The sequence below is a fragment of the Protomyctophum parallelum genome (assembly GCF_964188405.1).
Source record: "Protomyctophum parallelum genome assembly, chromosome: 3".
Lineage (NCBI taxonomy): Eukaryota > Metazoa > Chordata > Actinopteri > Myctophiformes > Myctophidae > Protomyctophum > Protomyctophum parallelum.
The window spans coordinates 9,669,894-9,696,110 of NC_139698.1; the positions used below are offsets into that span (position 1 = coordinate 9,669,894).

Below are 26,217 nucleotides of genomic sequence, written 5' to 3' on the forward strand. Positions count from 1 at the left end.
GACACAGAGAATATCTGTGGAGAAGGAAATTAAAGAACTGGGATGGATGGACCTGGGGGGGGGGGGGCAAGTGCAGCAATATTGGGCTAGCAGGGCAGACGGCATTGGTGAAGACCTCATGTGCTGTGCAGCACGAAGAGGATTAAGTTGTAAGTAAGTATACGTACAATATCCCCTATATATATATATATATGTAAAGCCTCTGTGAGGCTAGTGTTGATGGGATTATAATGCAACAAGACATGCTTGGATGCTGAAGGTCTGCATCAAGCAAGTATACTCACATTTCTTACTTAAGTAAAAGTATCAAAACTGCAATATAGAATTGCTCCGTTACTTACAAGTAAAAGTTCGGAATTCAAAATGCACTTGAAGTAAAAGTACAAAAGTATTGGCATCAAAATATACTTAAGGTACCAAAAGTAAAAGTACTTATTATGCAGAATGTCACATTTCAAGTTTTCAAATGTATAAAATTATTTTTGAAAATAGCAGATCTACAAGCTCACAATGCAACGCACGCACTGTCTGCTGATATTATCTCTAGGAAATTTTTAATTCCTTGAATGCACTTGGACACTGGAGAAAAAACAGCGGTGACAGACCTACCTACGTCCACCGATTTAAAAAAACATCCTAATGCCATCCAATTTCGTCTGTTGGGTGGAAACCTCATAGACCTCATAAACCTCAACTGATACTTTTCAGGATTCAAATTCAAACCTAAAAAAAAAAAAAAATGAAAAGAAAAGATCTACAAGCTCAAAACGTGCATATCTACTTTTTTATATACTTTAGCGACGCTGTAGTATGATCAAGTAAGACATTAATTTACAAAAAAACAAAAAGTTTAAATATGCCCGACAATAGCGATATGAAGGAATGCCCCCAATATCTTTGCATCGTTTTTAGCCCATTCATTGAATTCAGATGCCACCACCAGACCTAATTGCAGTCATGTATATTGCCGTCATATCGATAGTTATGGCGATGTAATGCAACGTGAGAAACAAACATAACTATTGCCTTCAGTAGAGTGGTTCTAGTTCTGTCCTGTGCCTTCATCCGAGTTACACTTGACTACTCCAATCATTCAGTGCAATAATGAGTCTCTCACTCCTATGGGCAATGCCCAAAGACAGGCAGTGTAGCAACAATAAAGCATAGCATATAGAATGGTATAATTAAACAAGTAAGACGCGCAAACGCAGCTCGTAAATTGCAATAACAATTAGAATAAATTACGTACTTTTTTTTTCTTTTTAGTTAGTAATTTTTTTTAAGTTTTCTACTGTGTGTTTGTGTGTGTGTGTGCTACAGCTGCGCCCTCTGGTGGCGGGCGGGTGGTGTCACAGCGGGACAGACAGACACAGACATGATCTGCAGGGTCTCATAGTTAGTGCTCAGTGCATTCTCAATTACAAATGTCATGCCAAATCTTTGCTACACCACCTTTTTTGCCATCTAATATTCAAAAATATTTCCAGGAATTTCCTGACTGTGGGAACCCTGACTGACTGTCACAGAGCGAAGAGAAAAATTCCAGTGTTAAAAAAGCACCCCCCCTCCCCAAAAAGGTATCACAGGATCTTCTCAATATATCATTGATAGTAGTTTTAACAATTAATTTGCCTGTGATACATTTACTGTGATAACAGCGATAGAAACATCAACGCAAGGACCCAAATGTTAGGCAATACCAAGTCAAACGATACACAGGTGAATTATGTCTTATATTTTTATTTTAATACAATACAAATGAATGTGGCTGTAGAACTTTATCATCTAATCTGAGTAAAATCATTCTGGAATGCTCGTCCGTTTGATATTTGTAGCCTTGGCACAGTAAAACGGATCTTGGCCTGGCAATCAGCAAAGCCCTTTCACAGCTGTGCTGGAGCCCTTCAGTCATGTGTACTGTAGTACAGCTCTACAAGCTGCTCTATGTTTACGCCATTTTTGACACATTTTGAAAAATCTTTTTAAAACAAATCTTCTCTTCTGGGGGTCCCTAGCACCATATCATTTCAGATGGGGATCCGTGGCCAAATACATATTAGTTTGGGGTTGCCTGAACCACTGTATGTAACATTGGCTTACATAAAAGGATGCACAATATATCGGTAATCATAATCAACTATCTGCTGATAATTACTTTAAAACAAATATCAAAATGATTCCCAATCCCAAGACAATTTCACTTTCGAAGTCTCTGAAAGTGACAGCAAATGCAATGACAGTTCAGTTTCGGTCATGCAAGGAGGGAGTAAGAAAGAAAAGCTTTAACACCAAACTCAATAAGCCACCTGAAGCTCCGACATCTCGGTAATACACCACTCCTCCGCACATCTGTCATGACTGAAAAGATGTGCTATATAGTGGTCTCTGTTCAGTAAGCCTAATAAAGCAGGTCATCATAATATAAGTAATATTTTAATTTCTATTTTTTGTAATCTCTATTCATGCATCAGATGCAGAAATAGAAAGTGGGGCTCTACGAAGTGGGTATCTCCACCAGGACTCGGACTGGTATAGCGTCACCATGAGGCTGATTTGAAAACTTTGGGGTGGACCGGTGCGCTGATTGGCCAGCTGTTTGCGAGATCCGGAATCACACACACAGGTATATGGTAAACCCTACTGGTGGAAAATGGTATTGGAAATATCTCTATCGACAGCAGTTGATACAACCGTGGAAATAATAGGTTGTCGGCCAAAACGACAATCAAGAATGCACCATTCAAAGTCATATAGTGACTGAACAGAACATGGAGTTCAATGGAGAAGTGGAGTCCTGTTCTATTCGGTTCCTCAAGCTGTGTGTTGTGCAACCCTTCACATATCAAAAAATTTAAAAAAGAAAAATATATATATATATATCGACAGCTGCAATTTTAAGTGAGAGCTGCATTACAATGTCCTCATGTACAGTAGATGTAACCTTGGTACAGTCTCTGGATGGTAGCGATTAGGTTTTCCTCTCTCTCTCCTCTCATGTATAGATGTAACCTTGGTACAGTCTCTGTATGGTAGCGGTTGGGTTTTCCTCTCTCTCTCCTCTCATGTATAGATGTAACCTTGGTACAGTCTCTGTATGGTAGCGATTGGGTTTTCCTCCCTCTCTCTCCTCTCATGTATAGATGTAATCTTGGTACAGTCTCTGTATGGTAGCGATTGGGTTTTCCTCTCTCTCTCCTCTCATGTATAGATGTAATCTTGGTACAGTCTCTGTATGGTAGCGATTGGGTTTTCCTCTCTCTCTCCTCTCATGTATAGATGTAACCTTGGTACAGTCTCTGTATGGTAGCGATTGGGTTTTCCTCCCTCTCTCTCCTCTCATGTATAGATGTAATCTTGGTACAGTCTCTGTATGGTAGCGATTGGGTTTTCCTCTCTCTCTCCTCTCATGTATAGATGTAATCTTGGTACAGTCTCTGTATGGTAGCGATTGGGTTTTCCTCTCTCTCTCCTCTCATGTATAGATGTAATCTTGGTACAGTCTCTTCTACAGCTCGGTCTATTTGACCACCGCCACTACATGTTTCAGCTTCTCCGACACCACTGGAACACTTCCTGGTTTGCTGTGCTTGCGCACGTTCATCTCCCTAGGAAATTAAAAACACACACAAGAATCAGCGTGAGTAAACAAGCCACAGTACAGCGCATAAACAGGGCTGTGCAATTAATAGGAAATATATTGACAAAAGGAGTAGTTCAGCCCCGGGAAGTGAATTATCGCTATGCAACGGGTGACACAATAGTTATTTAATTCGCCCCAAAACATACATTTTGTCAGAAGAATCCGAGATATTACGATTCTAAAAACTGCGTCCCCATCAGCAGACAGCCAGCCGAATTTTCAGTTCTGTTATTTGTTTGTTTGTTATGAGCGTGTACAGAACACAGTTGTGAGCCAAAATCAATTGATATTAAAAAAGACGTCAAAAGACGAACTCAGTGCAGAGGGCGTTTTGGTCAGGAGGTGTCAAAAGGCTATCTCACCGCAGAGTGAGTTAAGAATGCACCAAAAAACAAAAAATCTCCATGAATTCAAGACTTCATGGGAGTGTGTAATTGATAGAAAATAAATGTGGGTGAACTACTATAAAGTATTTCCATTTCTTGTATATCAATGAACCGACGCAAACAATATGCCAAGTTTGCTATTGTTTGCTAGGCGCTATTGATTTTTAAGTCATATTGCCAAGCTTTATGAGTAACCCAAGCTACTGCTGAGAATAATTCATAGGATGGACGGGAGGGAGAGCCCCAAAGAAAGAGATGAGAAGAGCAAATAGAGGATGGAGTGAGCGAGGGAGAGTGAGACATAGGTTGTTGACCTTACACCTACGTCATTGACTACACTAATGCACCCTGAAGAGAAAAAAGAGATACATAAACCCATGCATAGTAAATCATTCACAGCATCCACTCACTGTCTACACACACACACACACACACACACACACACACACACACACACACACACACACACACACACACACACACACACACACACACACACACACACCTCACAGTAGTGATGTCAGTATCTAAACAAACGCAAAAAAACAACTGAATGACTGGCCGCGTTTGCCCTGCAGTTCAGTGATTCATAGGTCAATCAATTCACGATGGAAAACTGTAAATGAGTATGCAATATGTATCTGTATTCTGTAACAAGGCAAAGGGGACAGTCGTGTGTCCAACTGTCCATGTTATTTTCCACTTGACCAGTAGCCCTGCAATGTAGAGACATAACGATGGGTTTGTCTGACGGATACATCGGCCATTATCCCATTCTGAACGGGCACCCATTTTGGTATCGCGCCACCGAGTGGCGCGATACGAGCTTGTAGGTCTGCTATTTTTGAAAAATGGAAGAGCGACTGACATTTCTAGAATCCGATCTCAGGTCAGAATGGGTTCATCAGACCAGTGTGTGTCCGGCGGAAACCTCGTATGAATCTGATCTCAGGTCAGAATGGGTTATTTGACTTCTGTATTTGACTTCTGTGCAATTATGCAGCCCATTATGTGCCAATTTCTAACCACTTTCAAACCTGCCGTCCCTATTTTGGGCATGTCATGAATGGGAAACTTCTCCAAAAATAGCCCTGCCCATCATGTTTTTAGGACTTAACCCACTCTGACCTGAGATCAGATTCATACGAGGTTTCCACTGGGACACACACTGGTCCGATAAACCCATTCTGACCCGAGATCAGATTCTAAAAAATGTCAGTCGTTCTTCGATTTTTCAAAAATAGCAGACCTACAAGCTCGTATCGCGCCACTCGGTGGCGCGATATGAGCTTGTAGATCTGCTATTTTTCAATAGCTAAAGCATGACATGATGCCAACACCAAAATGGGTGCCCGGTCAGAATGGGTTAAATACCACTCATTTTCAACATTTTACCATGTCATTAATATACCTTAGAGGTGTTGTGTGGAAACAATAAAAAGGTCCCCCCCCATTCTGTGTTTCCTAGAAAAATCATTAACAAAGAAAATCATTAACATGGTGAATCACATCTTGATGACATCATCAAGATGTGATTAACCATGTTAATGATTTTTTTTCAGACCTCCAGTTCTAGGAAAGACAGAATAGGGGGACTTTTTTGTATTATTTCTACACAGCAGCTCTAAGGTATATTAATGACATAGTAAAATGTTGAAAATGAGTGGAATGTCCCTTTAAGTGCTAACCTTTTTGATCTAGTTGAATGTCCTCAAAACAGAAACTTTAACCAAATCAAACTTTTTCAAATTGATTAGAAAATGTTGCATTTTGACAACATAGTCAAAATGGGTATCTGGTCTAAGAATCGGGATTGGCATTGGATTAAAATTGTGGCATGGGCTCTAGTCAGATGATGGCAGCAGCTGGAGTTATCATCTACAAAATGAGGTTCTCCTAACACTCTGGGACAAAGGCCAGGATAGGACTAAGCTATGAAATCTGATTTCTTCATAAGACCCTATGTTCTTCTTCCGAAATACTGTCAAGTTTTTTGATGGATTCAATTTAAAGGATTGTATATATGTATGTGTATTCATTTTAAACCCAAAGGGGAAATTTCAGAGTTTGAACCTAAATCCCCTAAAACATAATTCATAAGAACATTTATTTTCTATATTTATAAATTTCTTTAATTTAGAGTAGCCAAAGTGTTTACCCCTTTTTCCTGCCAGTGTAGGCTTTATGTCTTCCTCCCCACAGAGGAATTCTGTGTTGCCACTGCAGTTGTATCCTACTGGCTCACCTGCCAGTGAGGAGCCCCCACCGGGAGGATGCAGGCAGTGCCTCCGTCCTACACCTCAAGTTCAACGTTCCCACTGACAGGTGCCACCGCCCCAAGATGTAGGAGTGCGTGCAGAGGCAAAGATCACCCCCCCCCCCCCCCCCAAGGAAATGACGGTGACACTTTCCAAATCTGTTTACATTATACATCTGACGGATGTTCCCGGCCGACACTTCCAAAGCTATGTACTCTCTGCCTTTATGTTGTGACCAGGCTTTATTCTTCGCAGACGAGTGGTATAGAGCACCGAAGTCCTGACGTAACTCGCTCATCCCGACGATTCCCCTGGTTCGCGGAAGTAATTTCTCTATGGAGAATAACATGGGGTGATCTTAATATCGTCTACTATAAGCGTTGTGGTCCAAAAATAAACAAGCTGTCTCGGCGTTATTGTCAGGGAGGTGTCTCTGTATCGTTTGCAACAGTCAGTCACTCATATATGATACAGTCTTCTTCTAGCGAAAATGTAACTAATTCAGCAGCAGTAACATTAGCGTTTTCTCTCAGTCAGTTGATTCTTCATATCCATATGAGTGAAGCGGCCGGGGTGACATGTTTATTTTTCAAACACAGTTGTTATATGAGGCGATCTAAAATCGCCTCAATGGGGATTTCAATGCAACTAAACAAATACATGAACCTGGGGACTGACGCCCTCTACTGAAAGTGACGTCAGACTTCGGTGCTCTATAGATGCTCGGCCAAACTCGATGCACCGCATTGGAGTCTAACCCATAGACTGACAGGTGGCTTGATATCTCTCCCGTAAAACGCATAAGTGTACGCCTGTGACATCAAACACATTATGATGCAAAGTATCGCTGCTGATAACGCAAAATGACACAAACGGCGTCACAGGTGTGCATTTCTACATTTTGCTATACAGTATAAGATCTCCTTACACAGAACAATGGGATATATGGGATTTTGTGATCTTGTAGATCAGCTGCCAACGTAAAGTAAAGTTTATATATATAGAAAAACGCACATTTCCATTATTTGATTTTGTCGCCAAAGTATCAAAGCTAAATAACAAGAGCCCATACTTCCTGCATCTGGCCTACTTCCTGAGTAAGGGTGCAATATCATAAAATAAATAACCAATCAGTAATAGATCCCTACAGTATGGGCATGACATTACAGGCGAAAGGTCTCCGATGTGGAAACTAAATAACAAGAGCCCATACTTCCTGCGTCGGGAGTCCTTCATGATAACCAGCTCCTTGGCCTGGTTGTAGACGGGCTTGGGCAGGTGACGGTGTTTTGCGATGCGTCGGATCTTAGGATGGTGCTGGAACTTCTCCTTCAGCTTCTCGTTGTAGTTCACAGCTTCCCTCTCTCTGGGCGCCAGCTACGGGAAGAGTAGAAAATATGTTGTTTTTAATTAGATTAGGCCACGGAGTCACGGACCCCCGTTAACACTGAGAGTGCACAAATGGAACCATTTGGATCCGTAAGGGTCCATTTGGTTCTATTTGTACACAGACATGTAAAAGGGTCCATTCAGGAGCACCGGGAACCCTATCAAGGACCTCTGGTGGTCTCCGGACCCCACTTTGAGAACAACTGGTAAAAATTGCAATATGAACACAGGGAGGGTATAAAATGGGAGAAAAAAAAGAAAACAATGGTGTGAATGGATGTAGGGGTAGCCAAATTGAGACATTTTATTAACCGGTTACCTTGTCGGCAAATTAACCGTTAAGAAGCAGCCACAAGGTTCCGTGCGTTGTCGTGAACACAATGATGCGCACGCACACTTTCCCAGTAGCCTAAAGGTGTTTCCAGACCACAACATGGAATGAGCGGGTTCATTTGGTTACACTCCCAAATGTCTGTGTACTTTTTATATCTGTTGTATCACAATATATCAATAATATAATCCACCACTCGAGGGAGGTGGAAGACAGCTATAGATCTTGCATGAAAAAGAGTGAGCTGGTGCAAAGGGGCTTTTTTCTTTCTTTTTACTAACGCTGACCTGCACGACCAAAGTGAAACGATTGAAGCAACTGGAAACAAATATATATCTATCAGCTAGCACATCATCCCCCCCCCCCCCCCCCCATTAGCCGTTAGTGTTTGTCGGTTACTAATTTCTTAAAACCTACCTCTTCAGAATAGCTTTCCCCAGCTGAGGTCTCGTTTATCCTTTTATCTTTTTAACCCTGTATCTGTTATGTTTTCCTTTTTTTTTTTCCTCTCTTAATAAAGTCTGTTCCTAGTGTTCCCTTGTAAAGCGCTTTGGGTATTTAGAAAAGCGCTATATAAATCTGAGCTATAATAATAATTATTATTAACGGCTAGACACCCCTAAATGGAAGACAGTAGCGGTGCAGACAGTTAACCGATTTAAGTGTCTTAAAATAAAAAATATAGGCCCAGGCCGTAGCGTAACGGTCTGGGCACCGGACTGGTAATCCAGTCGCAGTGTGCCGCAGGTTCGACTCCCGGACCCGACACGGCCTTTACTGCATGTCATCCCCCCATCTCTCTCCCGTTTCCTGTCAGCCTACTGTCTGTCCCTTCAAAAATCAATAAAAGGCGTAAGCCGCAAAAAAATATCTTAAAAAAAAAAATATATATATATATATATAAATGAAATTTAGCCAATCTACTTGCTGACAATACATTGCATCATTCATGATGCATTGTGGGCTTGTAGATCTGCTATTTCCCTATTTGTTTGCACGTCACCATGTGGCAAAAACAGTGGTTAAAGGACAACTTTAGTTTTTTTCAACCAAGGTTCATGTTTTAGGTTGTTATTAGAGAAAGTAAAAGATGAATGTAATGTTTTCTTCATTTGCTGCTTTCTTTCGTTTTAGGGATTTTGGCTGTTTATGACAGGGGGGGGGGGGGGGGGGGCGGGGGCATTCGAGCATGGGGCTAAATATGTATTTTTTTACAAAATGTTATAGCGATTTATTTTTTTATTATTTACTCTAGTCCTACTAAACCCCAAGAAATTACATCTGGCCACAAAAGATCACGAGATCTACTGAATGTGTCAAACTGACATATTGAGCCTATACACACAGTGTGGCTTCCCCCCCAATAGGCTACCTTCACATTCAGTAGATCCTGTGATCTTCCGTGGCCAGATGTAATTTCCTGGGGTATATTAGGACTATAGTAAATAATAAAAAAATAAATCGCCATAACATTTTGTAAAGAAATACATATTTAGCCCCATGCTCGAATGCCCCCGCCCCCCCCCTGTCAAAAAAACGCTAAAATCCCTAAAACGAAAGAAAGCAGCAAATGAAGAAAAATTAACACTCATCTTTTACTTTCTCTAATAACAACCTAAAACATGAACCTTGGTTGAAAAAAACTAAAGTTGTCCTTTAAGTGCTTGATCGATTACTCGATTAGCCCAGGAAAATAATCAATAGAATAATTGCTAAGTAAATAATGGATAGTCGCAGCCCTAAGACAACGGTGTATAAGGGGACAGAATTAGGCTGCATGAGTGGTGAAGAGAGTCCAGCCAGCAAAGTGAATAAGCATATACACAATAACAAAGAGAAAAAAGAAATGCGAAGAAAATTAGGTAGTGGGTGGCCGAGCAGTGGAATTATAAGAGGCCAAGATGGTTTTAATAATATATCACTGATATAGCCAAAATTCCACTACGTTTGTACCAACAGTTCTGCACAGCACTGATCCTTCAAATAACTGACCTATACAGTGCCTTTATATTGAATGCCTTCTCCATTAGCTTCAAGCTCTTTTCACCCGGTTTCGATTGCAGGAGACAAACTGCTCCATGGGCAAGATACTCCCTTTTCTGGCAGGAGCAACTGCTTAAACTGCGGCGGGACGGATTCAAAACGAAATACCCTTCCATCAGTTCCATCTCCAGCAATAGAACCAACGGGTCTATGCAGATGCCTCATTTCAATTCTGTGTCTTGATGGAAACATGAAAACATTTAGAGGTGCCAACAGTTAATCAAACTAATCGATTGAAACACCCTTCTCGATTATTATTATTATTATTAATCAAAAAAGTCATCCAATAGAATACAATATTTGAAGAAACAAAAATTGATAGTTGCAGCCCTAATGAAAGCATTGAAAACAAAGAGTTACATTTGTGCGTGTCGCTTCGTCCATTACCGACAGTTAAGTACGCTTTACTTTGATCTGCTGCCTAGGAAATGAAATAAACATTGGCCTGGATAACAGTAAGCAGTTAACTGCAGACTGACAACCTTAACATTCAAATCTGAATCAATGTCTGTAAAAAAAAAGCGAACACAACAGATCAAACCATCTCTCATGCCTCCATCTCTCTCATAAAAACCTCTGGCCCTCACAGACTCTGAGCCTCAGCTGAGGTCCTTTAAGTGCACCCTTCCTTGTGGGCTTTCATTCTAATTAAAAGCAATGATTTTTCTCAGTTTCAATTTGTTTGAGAAGAGCTGATAGCTGCTGATCCTGTTGGAACACCCTACTGTACCTCCACTTACTGTTAAATGTTATTTACAGTATGACATTTTTGGTAAGAGTCTGAGGAGATATAGGAAGGAAGGCGAGCCGGCCAAGCCAACTGAAATACTTCTAACACAATCAAAAAATGTCCGTCTGGTTAGTTAGAAGCATCAACCTTATGTATCCAAACTGACCACACTCAGTGGGGTTGTAAATGATTGTGCCTAATGTAACAGATGATATAAGACACAGAATCAGAATACACCCAACTAAGATTCTTCATTAGCAATCACATGTATCCAAACAGGAAAAATGATTTCTAAGAAGCAAAAAAACAGTAAAGTAATGTCCTATATATCAAATAGGTCATCATATTTAAACTAAAATATAGTGTTCTCTACCAGTGCTGCACTAGATTGTACTGCTTAGCCTAAATACAGTATCAGCACATTTCAATGACATGCGGCGCCGGTGCCCCTCAAAGATTAAAAAGAGAAAAAGGAAGAGCTAATAATGTCGACTTTTGTCAGCCCGCTCTAGGCCTTAACCCATTCTGACCTGAGATCAGATTCATACGAGGTTTCCGCCGGACACACACTGGTCTGATGAACCCATTCTGACCTGAGATCAGATTCTAAAAAATGTCAGTCGTTCTTCGATTTTTCAAAAAAATAGCAGACCTACAAGCTCGTATCGCGCCACTCGGTGGCGCGATATGAGCTTGTAGATCTGCTATTTTTCAATAGCTAAAGCATAACATGATGCTAACACCAAAATGGGTTCCCGTTCAGAATGGGTTAATCCATTTTGGGCGGGAACCCCTTTTGGTGTTAGCATTACGAGCTTGTAGGTCTGCTATCTTTGAAAAATCAAAGAACGACCGACATAGAAACATATAGCTTTTTCAGAAAACTGTCAGGACGTAGAAGACATTTTTAGAATCTGATCAGGTCAAAATGGGTTAATACATCTAATTCAGAGGTTTATTCCAACCTTTTCCGGATCAGGGTCCACTGGAAAATGTTGAAAGCATTCGATATCCACCCACTTAAAATGGCAGCCTATCGGTTAACCACACGTGAAAGTGGTCAGATGGGTGGGGCTGCTGTGCAACTTCATGGCATGTTTATTTTAATGACCAAATCAATCAAATTGAATTATGGCCCAGCTCGGCTGAATGGAACAAAACGTATTATACTTTAAAGTTCCCATTCATCGTTATCAGAGTGAAAACACCAATTTCAAGTTTTAAAAGCAATTATTTGTAGATCATAGATGTGCCTACTTTTGATGATTTTCTGTGACACTGTAGTATGATCCAGTAGGGAGTTCATTTACAGGAGGGAGTGGGTGGGGGGGGATTCTGCCCGACAGCAACGGTATCAGTCTTTTGCCAATTAAGTGGGGGCCCACTTCAACTATGGTCACGGCCCACAGGTGGGTTATTGGTCTATTTGACACTGTGGCGGCTAAAGGGCAGAGTCGTTTCCGATGCCTTCCCATTGTTAACCCATTCTGACCTGAGATCAGATTCATACGAGGTTTCCACTGGACACACACTGGTCTGATTAACCCATTCTGACCTGAGATCAGATTCTAAAAATGTCAGTCGCTCTTCGATTTTTCTAAAATAGCAGACCTACAAGCTCGTATCGCGCCACTCGGTGGCGCGATATGAGCTTGTAGATCTGCTATTTTTCAATAGCTAAAGCATAACATGATGCTGACACCAAAATGGGTGCCCGTTCAGAATGGGTTAAGGCATCAGAAACGAGCCACGAGCGGTATATATCGCAGCGTGACAGCGAGCGAACTCAACAGCCGGTCCAGTTGCGATGCCTCCTTCAGCGAGATCAGACAGAGACATAAGGCTTGATTCAGCATTTCTCCATAATTAAAGACCCCTTTCAGTACAACTTGATTGTTAATGCTTCATTATGTTCAGAGTGCCTGGGCTTTAAGTGATTGGCTGATCCAAACTGCTGATAGGAGCAGGGCTTGTCTGATCTGTTTAAGTGCAAAGCTTCCGAATAAATCTCCCCTCTTATACAGTGACAGTAAAACAAGTGCCAAAACTTGGCCAATTTTCCACCCCGGAGCTGCATTAACCCATTCTGGGCGGGAACCCCTTTTGGTGGTTTAATTAAAGCATTATGTTATACTTTAGCTATTGAAAAATAGCAGATCTACAAGCTCATAAAATGGGACACAAATCTTTGAATATATATATTCTTTGACAAGCGAATGTTTTTTAATTAAAACTTTGCTTCTGGGGGGGGGGTCCCTGGAACAACATATTTTCAGATGGGGGTCCGCAGCCAAATACAGATAATTCTGGGGGTCCTTGACATGAAAAAGGTTGAGCACCACCGATATCGAAACATTGGTTTTTCCACAAAAGAAAACGGTCATTTAGAAGCCTTTTTTTTAATCGACTTCAGTCCAAAATGGGTTAAGGGAATAAGAAAGAGTGAATCCGATTGAGGATGAAAGATGGCTCTTGGACAGAGCACAGGGATATCCCATTGATCTCTGTTATTCATCCATAAATTGCGTTTTGGGCACGCGAGGCCTTCCCCAATATTTTAAAGGAGCTAATTAGACAGACGAGCAACACACAGCATTAGGTACATTTCTGCTGACACAGACCAGCATTGTGCGTAAAGCCATATACACGGTGCTTAAAAGATATTAAAACTCAACTTGGAAGTTTTAACCCATTCTGACCGGGCACCCATTTTGGTGTCAGCATCATGTTATGCTTTAGCTATTTAAAAATAGCAGATCTACAAGCTCATATCGCGCCACCGAGTGGCGCGATACGAGCTTGTAGGTCTGCTATTTTTGAAAAATCGAAGAGCGACTGACATTTTTAGAATCTGATCTCAGGTCAGAATGGGTTCATCAGACCAGTGTGTGTCCGGCGGAAACCTCGTATGAATCTGATCTCAGGTCAGAATGGGTTAAGTGAGATTACAGTTTAGTTACAGTACACAATCGAGTCTCGTTTTGGAAATTATTTGTAGAGAAACACAGACGAACACAAGACGAAACCGTTGGACTTTTTTTCTTTGTACTTTGCATCTGCCACCAGAGAGCCGCCGTGCCAATCGGTACATTGTACTTATTGGGAGTGATTCTTCTCTAACCCATTCTGACCTGAGATCAGATTCTAAAAATGCCTTCTACATCCTGGCAGTTTTCTGAAAAAGCTATGTTTCTATGTCAGTCGTTCTTCGATTTAAAAAAAATAGCAGACCTACAAGCTCGTAGCGCGCCACTCGGTGGCGTGCTATGAGCGTGTAGATCTGCTATTTTTCAATAGCTAAAGCATAACATGATGCCAACACCAAAATGGGTGCCCGGTCAGAATGGGCTAAGTCAGCATCCATCAAAGCATTTGGCAAGTGGCACTGCTGGCATTCCTGGCACCTTCACCTACTCTCCGTGGGGGAAGAAGTACTCAGATTGTTTTACTAATTATTTTTTTACTAGAGTAAAGGTAGCAATATAGAAATACTCTGTTACACGTACAGTAGATAGACGCCTGTATTCAACATTTTAAAGGTATTGTTATCAAAATATAGTTTTGGCAGAAACCTCTTAACTCCATAATTTAACTTTGTGTTCAACGCCCTACTTGATCATACTACAGCATCATATTAAAAGCAAGAAACATGTCGCAGAGCTCGTCGACTTTTGTAATCGAATGCTGAAAAGTAACAGTTTTAGAATAATGAAGTTTCCACCAGACGATATACTTAAAGTACCAATATTATTTTCAAATAGCCACAGCTGTAAAATGTTTTGTAATTCTAATCTAAATCTACAAATTAAGTAAAGCTGTCAAAATATTTTTTGTGGCGAGAAAAGGTTACCTTTGCCTCTGAGATGTACAGAGAAGTACCGAATTTATTTAGTTCTCAAGTAATTTAAATCAAGTACAGTACTTGAGTTGCTTTCCACCACTGGCTGTTTAGGAAGGCAAGAGGTCAGGGGCCTGTGTTGTGAGAATGGAGCCAACTAAAATATAAGGTCAAACACAGGGGGGTGCTGTGGCTAAAGATATGAATGGCCAAATTAGTGCGGGGCCAACACTTATATTTTGACAATATTGGCACCACCTAAGGTGACTGTAAGATTTTTGTATTCTACACTACACGTCTAGTTTATATTTTGGTATGATACATCTTCCAATTCATGTGACCACACAATTACCAAAAACCGCCATAGCAATCATCACAAATGTGATGAGGTCATCACATTTGGGCAGATTTGGCCAAGAGCCTATGGCCGAATTTAGGCCAATAGTCCAAAGGTCGGCGAACATGCGCTGCTCCGTGCTTTCGGTTATGGTTAGGTTAGGGTTTGAGGTAGGTTCACTCACTTTTAAAATTAAATACTAAACTGTGCTACGAGCTTGTAGATCTGATATTTTAGATTTTGAAAAGAAAGGTGTGCAAGTCTTTGAATATATATTCTTTCACAGCAAACTTTTTAAACTTTGCTTCTGGGGGGGGGGGTCCCTGGAACAACATATTTTCAGATGGGGGTCGGCGGCCAATTACATATCATTTTCGGGGTCCTTGACATTAAATAATTGGAGCACCACTGATATAGAAACATAGGTTATTCAGACTGCCAGGATTTAGAAACATAGGTTATTCAGAAAACCGTCAGGATTTGGAAGACAGTTTGTAGAATCTGGTGGATTGAGACGAGACTCACCATCCCCAGCTTCTCCGCGGCGTTGGCTTTCCACAGTCGAATGTTCATCTCGTCAGAACCACTGAGGATGTACTTGTTGTCAGCGGACCACTTGACACAGATGACATGCTGCATGCGTTTGGTGTGGTAGATCTCCCTGAGAAACGCACGATAGCAAAACAAGTCAATATGGCGGCACTAGGGGTACAACAGTTAATCTCCGGGTTTTTTTTTTCAAACCCATCTGTTGACTGCCCAGAACGAAAAATGAAAATGTAACAAATAAACCCTTCTCTATTATTCAAAAACATTATTGATAGAACATTTTGCTGAGAAAACAATTGACAGTTACAGCCCAACTTGTTCTTTAGTTTTGTATATCTTGACTAAGCCTTAGTGTTTTGCCATTTATTTGGAGGCCCACTTGCAATATCCTTACGGCCCGCAGATGAAAAAGCTCACAGTGCGTGACCGTTCACATGTGTCGAGCTTGTACATCTGCTATTTATTTTTGTTACGTTTTTGAAACATCTTGAAAGTGTGAGAAGAACTACTGATTTAGAAGGCCTTTAGAGAATAAAGGGTATGCACGTGCCTAAAGTGAGTTTAACGTTGTTTAACGTTGTTTAATGCAACAAGATAGGACTTTTCTGTTTGGATGTGTATGGGCTGTCAAGGCCAGAAAGTCGTTTTTTGCCACTCAGTAGGCGTTCCGGGTATGATGATGATGTCAGGTGCATAGTGCATTACCCTCTACAGGCCTCAGGTCTTAATAGGTTCAAAACAAATGACCACGGCAGCCATCATGTGTGGCCGGCCTTACTGACCTGCTCTGCCCGCTGTCCTTGGCGAAGATGCGGATGGTCTTGTCAAAACTGGAGGAGACAAACTCCCTCCCTGTCGGGGCGTAGTCGACATCTAAGGCGGCAGAGACGTGGTCCATGTGCACCGTAACCGGTTTATCCAGGTGGCGCATGTCGTATGTGTACAGACTGGTTGAGAGACAAGAAACACAGTCAAGATGATGGGGTGTGTAAGTCAATGGAGGTAATCCATTATAATAAATAATCTATTACAGTGGTTTTCAACCCGGGCCCCTGCAAAGCAGCTCCTCTTCAGCCGGAACGGCATCTCTGCTCGACTGCTCCAGACTTTTCACTTGGCGTGAGAGGGTTGAGTGCTCTGACTGCAGATGACTGACTTTATCATTAACATCATCACCTGTCGCTTCGATTAAGCTCGTCAGATGTTCAGTGTCTTTCTTAAGTTTTCTTTGAGTGTGTTCAATCTCGGCTATTCTGTCATTTCTTAAATCCACATTATCATTGACATTATCGAAGATAAATTTTTTTTTGCGGCTTACACCTTTTTTATTGTTTTTTTTAAGGGACAGACTACTAGTAGGCTGACAGGAAACGGGAGAGAGATGGGGGAAGACATGCAGTAAAGGCCGTGTCGGGCTCGGGAGTCGAACCCGCGGCACACTGTGACTGGATTACCAGTCGGGTGCCCAGATGGTTACACCACCGCCTGGGCCATCATTGACATTATCACCTGTCACTTGGATTAAGCTCTTCAGATGTTGATTGTCTGTCTTAAATTTGTGTTCAAGCTCAGATACTTTGTCATTTCTTAAACCCAACTCTTCTTTAAGCTCACTTAGAGAGTCTTCAAGTTTGGCCATTCTTTCACTTGTTCCATCCATGCATTCGTAGAATAAATTATACAGTTGATTTTTAGGCCCGGCTCTTTCATTTCCTTCATCCATCTCTTCGTTAAGCTCGCTTTGATTGTGTTCAGAACCAGCTATTCTATTTATTTTATCCATCTCTTCTTTTCTGTCGCATCAGACACAACAGAAATGGTTGCCTAGCAGCGCTGATTTGCATTGACGTCTGGCATATCCATATTTAGGCATAATAATAATAATAATAACTATAAAATAATGCTCCTGAAGAAACAGAAACAAGAAACAGCTCCCTGCTTGACATGACGTCACAGCGACATATTCTAAAGGCCTATTCATAGTCTGGATTTTCGGTGGTGAGGTGACCACCGCTCCGGTGGTGAGCTGACCACCGGAGCTGAAATAACGTTGAGCGGTGGTGGTGAGTAAAAACTGAGAGCAGGGCTGGAGCGGTGACGGTGGTTTGCTCTTCACCGTGGCTCGTGACGTCATGTTGTAGTTCGGTGGTCACCTATAATCACCGAAATTCCAGACTATGTATGATGAGCCTTTAGTTTTGGGTCTGAGAGGCTAAATCTCAAATGGTGGTTCCGTGGCTCATATGCAGAATAAATAATGGACCTTGATGTAAAAAGGGTTGAAAGCTACCGACTGATCGATTATATAAAAATTATTGATTACTGTGTAGCAGAAACGGACCTTGAACTCAAATAACAAAACAATGAACTAGGTTAACAGCAGTCTATAAATAATGACAGTGTGCTCACTTGTAGTCTTCATTTGCACAAGTGAAGTAAAAGGCTTCCATTGGATTCCAGCACAGTGTGTTGCTGTTCATACTCATAACAAGCTGTGGGAGGGAGAAAGAAAGACAAAGATTAAGATCATTTACACTTGTGTTTCCAATACAAACTTTGTTTAACCAGGGCATGGAAAGCTCCAGAGACTAGAAGAATGTGCATGTGCACCTCTTACTGTTGGCACTATTTTATCATTGTTATGTCTGGGGGCCAGCCACGCCCTGGAACCCAGATCCAGAGTTTTTCTAGGGTAGCCGATCTACATACAAGCGAGCTTGTAGATCGGCTATTTTCACAGAATATTCCTCTATTATGACGTCTCTGCCTGGCGGGTGGAAACCTCATATGGTGCTTTTGAGGATTAAAAAAAACACAAAAAGTTAACATATGGAGGTTTCTGCCCGACAACAACAACAACCATGACATAATAGGGACTGTAGGGTTCTGTGTGGTTATTAACCCATTCTGACCTGAGATCAGATTCTAAAAATGTCTATTACATCCTGACAGTTTCATTCTTAACCCATTCTGACCTGAGATCAGATTCTAAAAGTGTCTTTGATTTTTCAAAAATAGCAGACCTACAAGCTCGTATCGCGCCACTCGGTGGCGCGATATGAGCTTGTAGATCTGCTATTTTTCAATAGCTAAAGCATAACATGATGCCAACACCAAAATGGGTGCCCGTTCAGAATGGGTTAAACACTGTTACCTTTTTAAGTGGGGCAGAATCTCTCATGTCGTACAGCACTACGCTTCTGTCGTTAGCACAGCTCGCAAGAATGTCCGTCTGTGGAAAGACAAGAATAAGTGTTAAGAAGAAGAAGGTGATGCCCTCGTTTAGGTTGGAATTCCGTTTCAAGTGGGAACTGAATCCAAATTGGCAAGAACCTGGTACCCATAAAAAATAAGAAATCTGAATTGATTAAATCCTAATGATAAACAGAGTCAAAAAATAAGTTTAACCCATTCAAGACGGGAACCCCTTTTGGTGTTTTAAGCATTATGTTATACTTTAGGTATTGAAAGATATCAGATCTACAAGCTCATAGTACGGCACCGAGTGCCACACTAAAAGCTTGTAGATTAGCTATTTTTTTTAATTTGTGAAAATGTGGCGCAAATCTTTGAATTTATATTCTTTCAGAGCGAATGTTTTAACTCAAATATTTGCTTCTGGGGGGTCCCTGGAACTACACATTTTCAGATGGGGGTCCGCAGCCAAATAAAATTCTGGGGGTCCTTGACATGAAAAAGGTTGAGCACCCACTGACATAAAAAAAATGTTCTTTTTCCAGAAAACCGATTTAGAAGACTTTTTCTTTTAAAGAAATCGGTTTCAGGTCTAAGAATGGGTTAAAATAATGGTTAAAGTGGTTAACCCATTCTGACCGGGCACCCATTTTGGTGTTGGCATCATGTTATGCTTTAGCTATTGAAAAATAGCAGATCTACAAGCTCATATCGCGCCACCGAGTGGCGCGATACGAGCTTGTAGGTCTGCTATTTTTGAAAAATCGAAGACACTTTTAGAATCTGATCTCAGGTCAGAATGGGTTAATAATGAAACTGTCAGGATGTAATAGACATTTTTAGAATCTGATCTCAGGTCAGAATGGGTTAAAAGCTATAAGGCGACACAGATGCGGCCTCAGGTCTTAATGGGTAGCGTGGTCTTTCAGCGTAGCGCGGCGGCTCCTCACCTCTACGGGGTTGAAGCGCACGGAGCTGAAGCTGGCGTCGCCCCAGGAGAAGGAGCGCACGGGACTGCTCCTCTGCTCGTCCCACACGTCCACGTGCTGCCCGCACGTCACGTAGACGCCCTCACTCTGGTGATGGTCGATGCCCGTGAACACCGTCTGTGGTGGTGGAGACATCATCATTTTAGGTTCAAGGGTGTACTTTATTGTTACATCTTGTGTACAGGTATACCAGAGTAAGACTAATTTTAGTTTGGCTTCCCTCAGACAATGCAGCAGCAAATATACAACATATAACATGATATAAGACTAACCTACGCACCATGGGTGACCGGTCGGTCGCCCCCCGAACTGTGGAACGCTCTCCCCGCCCACCTGAGAGCCCCACAGTCGGTCGACACTTTTAAGAAGAGGACTAAAAACTTTCCTTTTTACCAAAGCATTTTTATAGCCTTGCCCTTATGTTTTAAATGTTCCTGTTCTATTAGATGTTTTTAATGGTGTGTTTGTTTCTTTTGCTTTTATTCATTTGCTGTAGCACTTTGAGATTCTCACGAATATAAAGTGCGTTATAAATAAAATCCATTATTATTATTAATATATATAACATAATATAACAGCCAACACAGCAAACAAATGGATAGAATATAGAGTGCAAAAAAGAGTAAATAATCATATATATCATATGCACGTTTTCCCTGTAGTAGCAAGGTTAGGTGAACTTTGTGTGAACAACTTCACAGTAGGCTATGTTCTAAAAATACATAAACAAATGTTAGTTTAGAAAGGTGAAATTCGAGCTTAATAGTGTCTATTAAGCTTCCCTATTCCCTATTTCACTCTGTTTATCAGTTCGTTCGTGTATCTGATTGTTCGTGGAAAGAAGCTTTAGTTTCCCAGGGTTGTTGCTGTAATTATTAAAATAGCAACAACCCTTGGCTTCAGATTACATGTAATACGATAGCCCTGCCCTACTGTCGTTTAAGCCCTTTCAAACGTACGTCCATTAGATGAATGCTTGTCGTCGCGTCATAGTAGAGTAAAATAAATCATGCATCCAATTTGACAGGTCTAATATTTCTGTGCTTATTTCTGGTTAACTTATTCTGTGTTTGTTTACTAAAACAGAATAATGAGAGCCAAAAAGGAAATGGGGCATGACATGTCTTTATTGCTAGAGGCTACTGTATTTCTCCTAGCAGTCCTATTTAAAGGCAATAGATGCATTTCATAAGCTGCTAAATGAGCCAAACATATATTTTAAAAGCGTTTTGTGATTGCCTGCAAAATTCAAGAATACAACCATAAAGTGTGTGAGATAAACCATTCCAGCCATTTATGGTCAACTCACTCACCCTTTATACCAGTAGTTATCAAAGTGGGGGGGTGGGGGGGAAGTCTGCAGTTCTAATTGCAGTGGGAAGTACATTCCATAATTTTGGAGCCAGAAGGGAGAAGGGTTGTCCCGGTGGTTTTAGTGAAGGTACTTCCACTACTTGAGGATGACCTGTCCGAGAGAGACTTCCATCTTCCCTGCGTTGGCTGATCTGAGCGCACAGGAGGGTTTGTAGGGCTCAACCCTATGCCTTTATCAGGGTGACTACATTATCTACCGCTATTATAAATTTAAGAAAAGCTGTCGGCTGTCTGGCGCAATTAAATAATTGTAAATATCTCTCTGGATACAGACCATAAATGCAATGTAATTTCCAGACTTTCTATTTAAGTGCAATTGCTATTAGGCTACAGTTATCTAATCATCAATTCCCATTGACAATTTTATGTCAGTGTCTGACTGTCTGAGCAAAGACATAGGCCTAGTGTCTATTTTACGTCATGAAGATGTACGATGATAAGAGCGCCCCTCACTTCACACGGGTTGGATTTTTTTTAACCAAATAAAAGCACAATGCTTTGCATAAGTGTAGGCTACATTTTGACAGATGTGATGACATAATAAGGCTATCAATTATTAGAGATAATTTTGTCTGAGGTTTAAGACAAGCTCATAACTTTAATGTTTATGCGCTTGTTGGACGGCTATTTCCCCACCACGGGTCCTGGTGTATAAGCTCTTTTTTAATGACCGCTCTACTCGGATCTCGGTACAATTTTGCGGACCTCGCTCAGACAAATCATTACAAATGTACATGCACCACAACGGGGACCGGTTCACCAGAATGGGGGACGACGACAATGTAGCATTAAAATAAACAGGGGACAGGACAGCAGGACAGCGCCTGTGCCATGCGAAGGTTTGTGTGGTGTTGCTACGACTGTCACTGTACCATGACAGGTCTTGCACAAAACTCTCTTGTTGGACGTCCAAACCAAAATAATGCCATATCCCCGAAGTGCCTGATCTCTTTGGGATTAAATTGTGCAGACTTAAGAAAGTTTCTTCGGGCTCCGCAGAAGCTATGCTTGCATCTGCTCATCGTTTGCTGCTGACTTCTAGCATGATAGCATTAGCATCAACGCACTGAACACAGAGCAGAGTAGACGTAAATGATGACTTTGGTTTTTTTGGGCACTGGGCGAGTGTGTACACATGCACTGCAGTCACATGCACTGCAGGGACACTTGGTTAGAATAGAGAGCACAGTACAGCCGTGTTGTAAATGCTGGATCAGACACGCTCCGGGTTGAATATTATGATTTAAGAAAAGATTGCAGCCTTTGAGATTTGCTAATCGCGTGATTTCAAATCGCATTTTCGGTTTGAAAACGATGAATCGTTCAGCCTTAGTGCACGGTCATGTGCCCGAGACGGACATTGATAATCTCCGTCAAATTAGTGCTATGAAAACTGATCGCATCGCTCTACAGTCCACAGCCTAGAGGCGCTTGCTGACGATGGGCACATTTTATTAATGGATTAAATAGGTCAAGGTGTTAATGATCTATAACATACATTTTCAACCCAATTTCCCAACATCATCCATTAACAATTTCCTCCCAATCAATGTGATCAATTATATTGCATTACCCACACTGTACTGTACATCATTTCCTGTTCATATATGAGAACGGGTAAGGCCCTAGTCCATTAAATTGATCAGTTCCATTAACTGTTGCACGACTGGCTCTGATGAGCTGTGGAAACGATACAGCCACGTCAACTATACAGTACCTTGCCAAGAATAGTGCTGAGGGGCTCCTCTTCCTCTCCATAGCCTGGTGCCTCCATTTTCCACTGTTTGATGGTCCTGTCATCACCGACCTGTCTCAAACACACACACACACACACACACACACACACACACACACACACACACACACACACACACACACACACACACACACACACACACACACACACACACACACACACACACACACACACACACACACACACACACACACGATAGTTTTACCCACTGCCAAACTCCTAGTAGGTTAACCCATTTTGACCTGAGATCAGATTCTAAAAATGTCTTCTAAATCCTGACAGTTTCCTGAAAAAGTAATGTTTCTATGTCAGTTGTTCTTACATTTTTCAAAAATAGCAGACCTACAAGCTCGTAGCGCGCCACTCGTAGCTTGTAGATCTGCTATTTTTCAATAGCTAAAGCATAACATAATGCTAACACCAAAAGGGGTTCCCGCCCAAAATGAAGAACCATCCAACTCCATCATTTATTTTGACCACTCCCCGAACCGGAACCCTTACCCATAAATTATACATTATATGGATAAATATTATGGACTTAGATGGTTCAAATACAGATCTCATGAAAGACTTTCATCTTCTAATCTAAGTTGTTACAAATGTCAAAAAGGTTACCGTAAAGAAGGAAGTGCCACAGAATCGGACAACCATTCCCCGAACAAAGCCCTCATGGGCCTGGATTGTGCGGACGCATACACGTCTGGTTAGATCCCACACTTTCACCTGAGGAACACATTAGAGCGACACTTACTATTGGATATAGCACATCACCATCAACGCTGTTATTCATTAAACAAAGTCTAGTCATATCTGATAATATAGACTTCCAAAGTCTTGAGAACTATGGTATAGCGGTCTATTGATATATGGGGTAGGGATGCCACGATCATGATATTTTTACAATTAATTAGTGATGCACCGAATATTCGGCCGCAGAATATATTCGGCAGAAAATGGCTAAAAATGCATTTTCGGCCTATTTGGTTTCGGCCGAAATAGGCAGAAAATATATCACCGAATAGTGTATGCAATTAATGCATTCAAAAGAGCTGAATAAATGTTTTATGGATCCATAATAGTGATTATTATTTAAGTTAAGTTTTGCCATAACTATTTCTTTTGCCATAAATCAGGTAGCTTTAAGGTACGGCCATGACAGCAATGGTAGGAAAAAAGATGTATAATATTAATCATATTCGGATATTCGGTATTCGGCCAACTGTTTCCTATATTCGGTATTGGCCAAGAATTTCCCTTTCATTGCATCCCTACAATTAATGATTCATTACGTCAATTATGGCACTGGCCATAAGCGGGTTAATTGTCTAACAAATAATTGCCATTAACATGATCTCAGCATTGAACATTGAGACATAAATCAAAACTACACTTATCTTTGCATTTTCAGTCTTTGTAAACAAAGATTGTACAGCTAAGATAGGTCATGACAAATTAATAACTTAAACATTCACAGAAATTGCTGAAAATGGCCGGTAAGCTTGTATGTACATGTGAAAGGGCCACCTCAATACCTCTCCATCACAAGCCCCAGACAGCAGAGTGGACAGACTCTTGGCGTGCTTGGCCATGCAGTTGACTCCATCTCTGTGTCCGTCCAGGGAAGTCAGGAATGGCTTTGCAAACACTCTTTCCAGCTTGGTGGCATTCAGAGCCCTGGTGTATTCCCTCCCAACCTCGAACGGGTTGAGCACTGGGTCATAGTTTCTGGGTACTGAAAGCAGACAATAGTCAACGTTAGAAACAGTATGACAAGCATACATTTTATACTGTCTTGCAGTTCAAGACATTTATCTAACATTTTCAAAGTCATCAGCCATGACTCACTATCAGTGAGTGCAGTCAGTCTCCGGTGGATCAAGTCGGTCGGACCCACGGTTGTCCAGAACTGCCACAAAAGGCTCCTGCCCGGGCCAGACTCCATATTGGGGCATGCCTGACAAATAACTCCGTATACGGGTTTGTCCCACCGACTTCTGACATCTGCATAGGCTCCATATCCACATAACTCGAGAACCGCTCGCCCCACCGACTTCAAATGCGACACACCACGTTCCAATCAACACCCCCACAGGGAGTGCAAAAGGCCTCTGCCCGGGCCAGACTCCAAGTCGGTCGGACCCACGGTTGTCCAGAACCGCCCCAAAAAGGCCTCTGGACAGGGCCGCTGCTCAGTGTCCATATATGGAGCTGGCCTGTTCTGACATCATTCTGACGTCTGTATAGACTCCATATTTGGGCATACCTGACAAAAAACTCCATATATGGGCATAAAAGGGACACAGACATATTTGGGTGGGGCAAGCATTTCCAACTTGCATCGTTCCATGTAGGCCAGTGCCCAACAGGCACCACTGTAGAGGCTCCAACGGGCACCGCTCTAGTATCTATAAATGCACCATGTCTCTGTGTACTGTGTACGTCTGAAATCAGACGTAATGGCCTGTTCTGACATCACAATTATGTTCTAACATCTGCATAGACTCCATATTTGGGCATGCCTGACAAAGAACTCCGCATAGACAAAGAACTCCATATATGGGCATAAAAGGCCCTTTTATTAAAAGGGGCACAGACATGATAACTGGGTGGGCCCTGGGGCATGCATTTCCAACTTGCAACGATGCAAGTTGCAACCAGTAATTTAATGGTTCTTCAGACTTTTAATTACTTAATCTTTTCTTCTAAAAAAGGGACTAGAGCAATATCTAGCCCTGGTCCAGTGCTTACAGCGAAAGCAATATCATGCAGTCTGTGCAAGTTGTCCCTGTGTGTTCTATTAGCTGACAGCAACTTGCAGGGTTTACAACATCAAAGTTGCCATTACAAGAGTACATTTAGATCTGATAACGATGCACAATTTAAGGTTCAAACTACACTTTACTTTAAGCATACATTTATCCTTTATTCATTTTACATTTTGGGGAAAGAAATAGCCAATTTGAGTCAATGAGGTACCAACCGTTTCCAGGAGCAAACTCTTCCTAGTAGCACGGTTCTCAATGAATTGAGTCCACAGAACCACAGAACCAATCATTTTAACAATCATTGTAAACCGTACCTCTGTACACAATTATATGCATGTGATGTACTAGCCATGGTTCTTGACTCTCGTATAATTATCATGGCAGTCATGTTTCAGGGCTAGTGATGTACCTTTGCTAACGTTAGCTAGCTGATGACTTACCTCGCTGGATATCATATTTAGTCTCTCGGACAAAGTCGTCCGGGTTCCTCGAGAGAACTTTAACTTTCATTACGCGTTGGTAAAAACAAGAGATGACTGATGACGTACCAAAGGGTTATATATATATAGAAGAAAGTGTCTAAATGTTTCACTGCATGTTTAACTTCACTAGCCCATGTGTTGATGTGTGTGAGGAA

The 26,217-nt window shown here is 41.5% G+C and overlaps 2 protein-coding genes across 2 annotated transcripts in view; both read right to left on the bottom strand.

The window, feature by feature from the left end:
* Positions 1–26,217, bottom strand: part of fzd6 (frizzled class receptor 6) — a 296,006-nt gene that overhangs the window by 218,603 nt on the left and 51,186 nt on the right. The window lies entirely within an intron of this gene.
* dcaf13 (ddb1 and cul4 associated factor 13) lies at positions 1,744–26,207 on the bottom strand. Its single transcript, XM_083760265.1, has 11 exons — positions 26,021–26,207; positions 24,348–24,547; positions 23,431–23,538; positions 22,777–22,866; positions 19,647–19,802; positions 18,656–18,733; positions 17,911–17,993; positions 16,284–16,448; positions 15,478–15,613; positions 7,498–7,661; positions 1,744–3,605 (listed from the first exon to the last, which is right to left on the bottom strand). Exons 1-11 carry the CDS (start codon positions 26,088–26,090, stop codon positions 3,518–3,520), a joined length of 1,338 nt encoding a protein of 445 aa, XP_083616391.1. The 5' UTR covers positions 26,091–26,207; the 3' UTR covers positions 1,744–3,517.